The 10,648-nt window shown below is 32.4% G+C and overlaps 1 protein-coding gene across 1 annotated transcript in view; it reads right to left on the bottom strand.

Moving 5' to 3' along the window:
• Positions 1-273: 273 nt before the first annotated feature.
• LOC106463616 (zinc finger protein 665-like) overlaps positions 274-10,648 on the bottom strand; it is a 50,396-nt gene continuing 40,021 nt past the window's right edge. Inside the window, exon 5 of the mRNA XM_022391149.1 lies at positions 274-2,635. Coding sequence (XP_022246857.1) covers positions 906-2,635 — 1,730 coding nt within the window. The 3' untranslated portion in view covers positions 274-905. The remainder of the gene's footprint in view (positions 2,636-10,648) is intronic.

Here is a 10,648-nt window from a genome sequence, read left to right as displayed (position 1 = left end):
ATATCCAAATACGTCGTGAAAATAATACACATGCACCTTTTCTTATTCTTTATATGGATGTGCTGGTAAAGTGTGTACGTATACAAATTGATTTAATCAGCCCATCAATCAATCAATTAGCATATTATCATCTTTATGTTGATTCTAGACAACTCCTAATGAACCTGCACAATAATAAACTATAAAAATACTAGTGTCAGGAGTGTAATTATTGTGATAAAAAGAGTAATGCAAAGTACAATCCAGTTTTGTTAAGAAAAACATTTTATTCCTTCTGTAACAACTTTTACATTTAAAGTAACTAACGTTCACTCACAGGTCTAACTTCAGTGTATACAATAATACAATTTGCCTGGCTTGATAGCTTTCTCATACTCGACACAACATTTAGCTTATCTGTTATTAATGCATTTAAACCACAAGCTTAATATTCCAAAGCCGAACTAACTAAATGACTAACAAATTCACTCATTAGAACAGAATCAATAAAATAAACTCACTATTAATCTTCTTCTAAACTTTTGGAGAACATTCCAGAAGTTAATCCACACCAACTCATTCCATAATGGGAAAACTTTGTCTTGACAAACAAAATACAAACTCCTAGAAATAGCTAGATTAACTACACAGTCTGGAGCAAAACACTATCTCAATGTATAAAGTTATGTGGTTCAAATGGCTACCACTTGATAAACTAGACATGGAAATACTAATATAAAGGAAAAAATAAGGGCTTTTTCCACTAATATATACCAATTATGATTTTTTAGGAAAGTTAATCAATACTATTGATCACTGATTAAACATTATTACTTACCGATTTAATTTTTAATTCTGATCTATGTAGGTACATTCTCAAAAGTCACTAAGTAACAATTACTTAAACATTCATTAACTCGTACAACTTATGATTTCTCCTCATTGTGTATTTTCTTATGATTATTCAGGTAAAATTTATTTATAAAAATTCTCCCACATTCTACACAGTCATATTTCTCCCTAGTGTGTATCTTCTCATGAGTTGTTAGGTAACATTTAGCTGCAAAGTTTTTGCCACATACAATACAACTGTATGGTTTCTCTCCTGTGTGTATTCTCTGATGGATCTTTAGATGACTACTATATGTAAATTTTTTCCCACATTCTACACAGCTGTAAGGTTTCTCCCCTGTATGTATTCTCTGATGGATTTTTAGATAACTATTACTTGTACATTTTTTGCCACATTCTACACAACTGTAAGGTTTCTCCCCTGTATGTATTCTCTCATGTTTCTTTAGATAACCATTACTTCTAAATCCTTTGCCACATACTGAACAACTGTATGGTTTCTCCCCAGTGTGTATCCTGTGGTGTATACTAAAGTTCCTTTTTGTACGAAATTGTTTTCCACATTCTACACAACTATACGGTTTCTCACCACTGTGTGTCTTCTCATGATTCTTTAGGTAAACTTTACATAAAAATTCTTTGCCACATATTACACAAATGTATGGTTTTTCACCAGTGTGTATCCTTTGGTGTATATTTAACTTCCTTTTTGTACCCAATTGTTTTCCACATATGTCACAACTGAATTGTTTTGCTATATTATGCATCTTCTCATGTCTCTTTAGATAACACTTTTTTACAAATTCTTTACCACATTCTATGCAACTATACAATTTCTCACCAGTGTGCATCTTCTTATGACTATTTAGGTGAACTTTACATAAAAATTCTTGACCACACACTACACAACTGTATGGTTTCCTCCTAGCATGTATCTTCTCATGACTCTTAAGGTAACTATTACATATAAATTCTTTGCCACATACATTACAACAGTATGGTTTTTCACCAGTGTGTATCCTTTCATGTATTTCAAGTTTACTGTTTGTTCCAAATTGTTTTGCACATACAACACAACTGTATGGTTTCTCTGTAATGTGTATATTCTCATGAGCTTTTAAATTACTTTTCCTTATAAATTCTTTACCACAAGCTACACAACTGTATGGTTTCTCCCCAGTGTGTATCTTCTCATGACTCTTTAGGTAACTTTTACTTTTAAATTCTTTACCACATACTACACAACCATATGGTTTCTCTCCAGTATGTATATTTTCATGTGTCTTTAAGTAACTCTTATTTACAAAAACTTTGCCACACACACCACAACCGTATGGTTTGTCCTTAGTGTGTATCCTCCTATGTATTTCAAGTTTATTTTTTGTTCCAAAATGTTTTCCACAAATAACACAAGTGTATAATTTCTCTGCAGTATGTATATTCTTATGACTTCTTAGATAATTTTTACATATAAATTCTTTGCTACATATTACACAACTGTATGGTTTCTCTCCAGTGTGCACTCTCTGATGAACGTTTAGGTCAGAACTTTTTCTATATTGTTTTCCACTTGTTTCACAACCGTATGACTTCTCTCCAGTGTGCATCTTCTGATGAATCCTTAGGTAACAGTTACTGGTAAACTGTTTTCCACATATTACACAACTGTATGGTTTCTCCCCTGTGTGTATCTTCTCATGACTCTTTAGGTTACTTTTACTTGAAAGTTCTTCACCAGATACAACAGGTATTCTCTCATATTCTTTGGGGTGATTTCCACAAAAGTTTTGATAAATCTTCGTATCTAAAATTAAACACATATGTGAAAAACAGTAAATTTAAAATGTTTGTTTTATATAATTACATGTAAACAAATAAAACATATAATTAACATGCCTCTTTCAAAATATAGAAAATGCAGGGAGGAAAAGAAGACATGAGAAATCAGACACACCTATCTTATGTTAGTTACACTGCACACAGTTATTTCTTTGTGTATCTCAAAACACTTCTTCGACTACTAAATGTGTGTGTATCTATACACACACACACATATATATATATATATATATATATATTATGTATGTATGCAGGGGTTTAAGAGGGTTCTGCTGAACCTCCTATATTTGTGATGTAAAAAATATACGCTCATATAGTTATAGAGAAGCTGCTTATAGTATTTAACATTTTCTACATCGTCTATATTCTTCTGATGAAGCATTAAAATTTTTGGGCTTGAAATAGTCACCTGCAATGGCTTCTGTTGACACTTTGTAAATTGAAGCCAGAAGTCATATTGTTACTGTCAGGTTTTGTAGACCAGATTCTTTATAGTAGGTGTCTGACTTGTTGGCAATAAATTTCAACAATAAACAAAAAGCAACACAGTTCTTTTGTTTTAAAATAATATATTACAACAAGTCAAATGTATATACAAATGTTCATTACATTATTGGTTATCACAGTTGTATTTAGAGCTTTAACCCTTTCCACACAGATCACAGGTGAAAGACCATGTCATTGCATTTGTTGCTTCGCATTCAAAATTTTACTGAACTACTATTTCATTAATTTATGTCAATAAGTTTGGTATCAAACTGTAGATTATAATTCAAATTTTAGTATTATACCTTATTAAATTACTTAATTTAAACATAAATATAAGAAAAAATACAGTTAAACATTGATTTTTCTGTGTCACATGGTATGTTGAATGCAGCACTGGTTCAAATCAGACATTTGTGATGTCAAAATACAAAGTCTACAGTTTTGTAGGAATTAGGAACTTAAATTACCAATATTGAAAAGCTAGAATATATAATAAGAGCCTCTTTTCAGTTTGCTAAGATATTTCTCATGTAATAAATCAAACACAGTGGTATCCCACCCACCTCTTTCCATTTTTGGAAATGCTCCCTTATATACACTTACTTCTATATATCACATGAATAACTGATCGACAGCTCAGAATGTCCCCTAGTGGCCTTCTCTGCCATTTTAACATGGCTGGACACCATTTCTTTCTTTTGAACTAAGTTTTCAAAAAGGTAGGTTGTGTCTTTAGTCTACTCAAAATTTCATATTTTTTTGACTGAAATACAGCTTAGTTACTAACCTTGATAAATTATAGTGGAATTGTATAGTATTGATATAGTAATTTATGATTTTTTGGTTATTCAACTGTATATATATATAACCTAAAAAAATATTTTATTTCATATCCTCTATGTGCAAAATTTTAAAAGGCTTAGCAACAAAGGTCAGAACTAAAAAGAGATAAATGTTTGCTTTACTTCTTTATTTACTGTTCTATGTTTTAAGAAAAATAAGTTTAAGACCTTATTTCAAAATAGCAATAATCTAAATGCATATATAATGTATAATAAAGGTCTATTTTAGATTATTGGATAAGGTAACATGAGAGCACATGCGCCGCATCATTGTAACTTCTGTATTGTTAGCCAGGCACGGCTGAAAGGTCAATATAATACAAATAATAGATATATATAAATGTATAATGTTATGAGATTTAAGCTATACAGTCCAAACATTATATATTTTCATGTTATAATTTGTAGTCATTCTAGAATGAAAAAGCCATAATTTATATTTATTTCCTAATTTTTTTAATGTGGTTAAGAGATTGGTTGAATCGACCAAACACATACAGAAATTCGTTACTAAAAATATTAGATAAATGTAAAGTTTTTTCTTAAGAAATGTTTGATAACTATCTGGACATTATAAAGATTGTGAAATCTGAAAACATGTGAAAAGAAAAAAAAAGGTACGAGAAAAACTACTGATTACAAACATTAGGACTTAATAAAAAATTTGATATTTTGCTTATGAAAGCACTGTAATGTTTACTGATAATGTGCCAAATTTCATTAACATATGCTTACTAATTTAAAGGTTATAGCATGAAAACTATAACAAGCACAAAATGGTTAAGAGGTCAGTCCATGTGCAGAAAGAGTTAAATACTTGTCTCTTTTTCATCAACGTCCACACAGGCTGGTTCAATTACTTTAGAAGACAATTGAGAAGACAAATTATTCTTCTCTGTTCTGTTATTACAATTCAGTCTGTGATAATTTCACTTTCAAAATTGTCATTATACACTCTTTATCATTAAACTCATTATCATGACAGAACTCGAGAATATTCTGATGTAATAATACTCAATTAAAACAACAGCAAAAATTTAGAAAGTTCTAGTAACATGACACAACAATCCCTAACTCATTACAATTAAATGTACACATTATACAAAGTATGATTCATAAACACTTACGTAAATAAACTTACCCTAAGCTCTTGCTCCTACAAATAACTAAGTATGACACCCACACAACATAACTCATAAACTATCCAAAGCATAATGCTCATATTAAACTTAAACAGCCATGTATATCTAACAGGTACACATGGTTTTGAGCATAAGATAAAGTGATTGTGGGTTTAAGATTTAAGCATTTTTGTAATTTTATTTTCATACAATGATGGAGCTGAGAATTTTACAAATCTTAAACCCATATGAAACTTATTCACTATACAAGTAAGAGTCTGGCTCACAAGATTACACAGTATACAATATATAAGCTAGACCTCCACTATTCTTACTGAACAGAATGAAGTGCCTATGTGACATTGATTGCAGCAACATACAAATGTTTTATGCCAGCATCTGGTGTTTTAAATTACAAAGTTCATGTTTAATTATAATTAAATTATAATTCATCTATATATGTAGATGAGTACAACAACAATCTTTACTATAGATTTTATGTATCATATAAACTATAATGTTATGTTAGAGCCATATATTGGTTGCCTCTTTTAAAATTGCTACTCATTTGTGTTTTCAGAAACTACCAATGACACAATCCAGTCACCATCTCAATCTTTCTCTGGTGCTGGTGATGAATGTGGAGCTTGTGAAGTTGATACTACTGAGCTATATTTTTGTGGTGATAACACTGATGATATGCAGACTGGTTTACTTGAGCCTCAAAATGCTTCAAGCACTGACAACTCCATTCTTCCTGGACCATCATCACTGCACTACAGCAATCATGGATTCATTGGAGATTTGTCATGGTGTTTCTTCAGTCACAGAGCCATGTACTTACACTGGCTATTTATTAACTCCAACAAAATCACTTGATGAAAAATGACAAGCTGTTAGTAATCTATGAAATGTTGAAAGTATTCCTATCTTTAGAAGCATGTGGAAACACCAAATGTTATTCTTACCACCTTTCTCATTGGTGTAACTGCAAGTTTAAAATAGCTTGGCTTAATAAAATACCCATGGTTATCATACAGCACAAATCTGGATGGCATTTTTTGTGGTCCATGTGCTACCCTTCTTTCAGTGCATAGTCGACACAATAAAGTAATAATTGTCAACAAATCATTTAACAAATAGGTAAAAATTAGTGATACTTTAAACAACCATTATAAGTTTGTTTATCATCGTGACTCTATGCAGGCAGCTGATGCTTTGAAGGCTTCCACTGAACATCCATCAACCAGTAGAAGTACTGTTATTACCAACAGTGCCCTTCAATCATGTATAACTCAGAATAAACATATTCTGCATTAAATTGTTTTTAGAAAAACAAGGCTTGGCATTTTGTGGCAATGCCAAAGATGTAAATTCTTCTAAAAATTCTGGCATTTTCTGGTTTTGCTGAAAATGATGAAATAGTGAGAGCTCATTTGTATCATTCGAAGGCAAACAATGCTACATATTTATCTCCTCACTCACAAAATGACATCATCAATGCCATAGGATATGATGTTATTTGAGTAAAAATTACTGATGAAGTAAAAAAGGCCGGATTCTACTCTGTTATTGCTAATAAAGTGTCTTCTCACAATGTGGAACATTTACCAAAATGTTATGCTTTGTAGATGACCACTGTGAATATAGGGGAGACATTTTTGGCTTTGTTAAACAGAGGGTCAGAGAAGCAGATATTGTATGAACTGATGTTGAATTATCTCTAAATTAATTGCATGTTCAAAGATATGATTGAACATCCACCAAGACTTGCAAAAAAGTCTATTGTTCAAAAACAAGTTTGAGATATGCAAAGCAAGGCCTTGAACACTCAATGCACGGGTCAGCCACTTATAAATTCATGTTCAGTTTCACCAATATGAAATTGTATCAAAAATTTAAATGAATAACTATTTGGATTAAATGCTTACATAAACGTGGAGAACTGTTACAGGCAATCTATCAAACGGGCATCCAGCATCGTGCAGCTTCATTGCTTCATGAACATTAAACATTTAGTTGAGAATATTGAAGGTTGGGAAAGGTTCTGTTTGTGTCATCCATTCTTACTTTACATGTTTGAGGTTATTGTGCATGTAGATGATAATTTTGAAATGTTTAAATGACAAAAATGCTTTAGCTTATTTGAAAATACTGAAATTCATTGAATATATATTTTTAACAGCTTTACAATGTTTCCATTACTATTTGAAAGAAGCTTCTGTAAATTTGCAAGGTCCAAGCCAAGACATTGTTTCTAATGTTTTCCTAATAGAACAATGCTGTAAAGAACTGACTTCACTAAGAGTGAACACAGATTATTATTCACGTCATATCTACAAGTACAGCCGTAACATTGCAAATGAACCTAATATTAATGTTAACATACCACGAGTTAGTCAATGACAAGCCCAACATGCAAATGCAAAACATAATTTCATGGAGGATTACTTTAACAGTAACCATTCCTTTCCTTGATCACATTATCAGTAATTTTGTTGTCCAGATTTGATAAATATGTAAAGCAAGCAACATCAATTTAAAAACTTATGCCATCCAAATTCACACGTTTTCTACCTCTGATATCAGAAAGGCTAGAGATTTTTACAGAGAGTATTTGCCAAATCCTGATATTTTTCATGAAGAATTTCATCAACAGAAGACAAGATGGCCTCAGATACTGGCTGACTGCTTAAAGGCATGCTCTTTGCCACACTACCACTAAGTTCATGTGAATGTTTGACATCTGCTCTCCACCAGTTCAATAATTACTTGTAGTGTACACAAACCAAACAAAAACTAAGTGTTCTAGCTTTAATACAAAATCATTTTGACACTTTTATCAACACTGAAACTGTACGCAAGTTATGGAAAACACTCCAGAAAATGGAGTATGCTAACAGGTTATTTCAGTGGTGCATACATGTATGTATATGATAACCAAAGATTGAAATAGCTAATATGAATACCAATACATAATCATTATGACACTGTATGTAAGTTTTCTAATAGAATGCAGCCCATAAGAATTGATTTCAGTAGTGCATACATGTATGTATATGATAGTCAATTATTGAAATAGCTAACAGTATTGTTGTGCAGAGTTGTTTAAATTAGTAATATAATTCAACAATCAATAACTACTCTGCATGTAGATAGTACAGTATTTTACTATGATAAAACATACATATATTTATGCCAATTTAAGTCTAGCTTCTCATACGGTTCTACAACAGAATGATGATTTTTTGACTTTTCATTGTGAATTTTATGTGCATGCTGATTGTGCTTCACACAATATCTGTTGGCTTTTGATCTCACAAATTATAATCTCCCTGCCAAACATTCTGTGTATGGGCCTGTTTATACATACATATACACAGATACTTTAAGGATAGCAAGGGACCTGTTGGTTCATCTAGACTAGGGATGGCAAATAGGTTTTAACTGGTGTGCCAAAATAAAATAAAAAGTACCGAGTTTTAATATATATTTATAAGTACTGCATTTATTTGTTTGACTGGATCATTTTTGATGAAATTTCTTTAATGTTTAGCTTGTAATTTATTGACACAGATTTTTATACCCATTTTAATTTTTTTTTGACAACTTTTATCTATTATCATTAAGTTTTGGTGTGCCAATAAAATTTCATTGGATGTCATGTTTGGCACACATGCCATCTATTTGACATCACAAATCTAGGCCATCCAATCCATTAAATTAAAACCAATCAAACTCGGCCCTTGTCACTCAAATGATTATCAAGCTTCTCCTAAACTCTCTTGAACTAAACTCATCCACTTCCTCTGAAAGCAACTCATTCCAAAGACTAACCACACCCTGTTAGAAAAATAAAGATGTGTTAATTGAAGATTATCATATGATGCCAAAATTAATAATTGTACCCTCTAATACTACTATTCTCACCACTAACCCTTTCTCAGTAGACAGGTCAAAGGGTGCATGTCACATTGTAGAGTTATTTTTGTTAAAAATTAAACAACTTTATTATCATTTTATGTCAATAAAATTGGCATCACAACATACTTTATAATTCAAATTTCAGTATTATACATGCATGTCATATGGTATGTCTTTCTGTCTTATTTCTCAGTTTATCTTTTATTAAGCCTACCATATGTCTATAGTGGTTAATAAATTATACACTCAAACTTCAGACACTTACAAGCTAGAATATAAAATAAGAAACCCTATCTTTTTAATTTGCTGAGATATCAACATATTTTCTAAACCTATGAGGGTAGCCACACCCACTACACCACTCTTTTGTCTACTCACACCTACTTCTCTTAAATACATGTTTAAAATCAATAGAAACATATAAATCCGACAGTCATTTGTAATTGGCATGAATAGGAAACTTGTATTTGACTGGAAATGTTGAAGTCTATTAAGTAAGTTGTTACTATGAAAGAAAAGTAGATTTTTCAACCTACACATAGTTACAAAGCCAGATAAATTACAGTGGTTCTATGTGTACTACAACAGTAATTTGATAATGTTATCATATTCCTTACCAAAAAATATATTTCCAATAGACGCTCATCTCCTCACACAGAAAAACTCTCTTCCTTGTGCATCTGCCTTAGAAATTTGCATGCCACAAGCCTTTAGGCAACTTTCCACCTAAACTCACAAGATTTCTAGTGATTTGCACTCCTGCATAATAGGAGGGCAATGCTAACTCCCTGAGCACTAGCCCCCTCTATGCTTTTGTACTTCTGATTTTCATTTCTATGATGAAGCAAGGAATACTGAGTTTCACCGGAAGTGGGGAGGAAGGGTGGGAAGAATATTGAGAGGTGAGTATGTATCAGAAATACATTTTCAGGAAAGGAAAATGTTAATGCATGAGAAGATACACACCTCTACACGCAGAAAGCTAGAATCCCACATTGATATGGTGGAAGGACTGGTGTAAAATTTACCTTGATGAGCTCCCTTCATAAAGCACCCAGAGAAACCCATGGAGTGTGACACCCGATGGCAGAGGTTACATATGGGCACACTCTCCTCTTCTCAGATAAACTCTTTGCCTAGAGTAGATTGGAAGAAGAGGCAAGAAAGCCCCATGTGTCATGAGTATAGACAGAATAAGATCATGGCTGTCCAAGTACTTGCAAACAACAGGGTTGAGAGCCAACGTGTGAAGTATGGTTGAGGCCCATTCTAACAATACCTAGTACACACCTCAACTCTACCATCAGACTTACTGGACCAAACTGGCTCCAAAAGGAGAGCATATAGATTAATAGATCATGCCTGACTCAACTATGATTGATACCCCACCTTTTAGCTCCAGCTGTTAGATCCCAATCAGTGAGGGTTCTCCATGGTCCACCACCCTAACAGCTAGGAACTTGTAAGTGTATTCCTTGCTTCACTTGAAAAAAGGGTGAGGATGAATTCTCAGTGACCAGACCCAGAAAAAATGCTCAGATCCCACTGGTCTTGTTTCAGCTGGAAAGGTTTTTTTATTGGAGACAGTGCAACAGGGGCCCA

The sequence above is a fragment of the Limulus polyphemus genome, unplaced genomic scaffold, assembly GCF_000517525.1.
Source record: "Limulus polyphemus unplaced genomic scaffold, Limulus_polyphemus-2.1.2 Scaffold1446, whole genome shotgun sequence".
Lineage (NCBI taxonomy): Eukaryota > Metazoa > Arthropoda > Merostomata > Xiphosura > Limulidae > Limulus > Limulus polyphemus.
The sequence above is the reverse complement of the archived record's forward strand: the minus strand, read 5'-3'. Positions and strand labels throughout refer to the sequence as shown.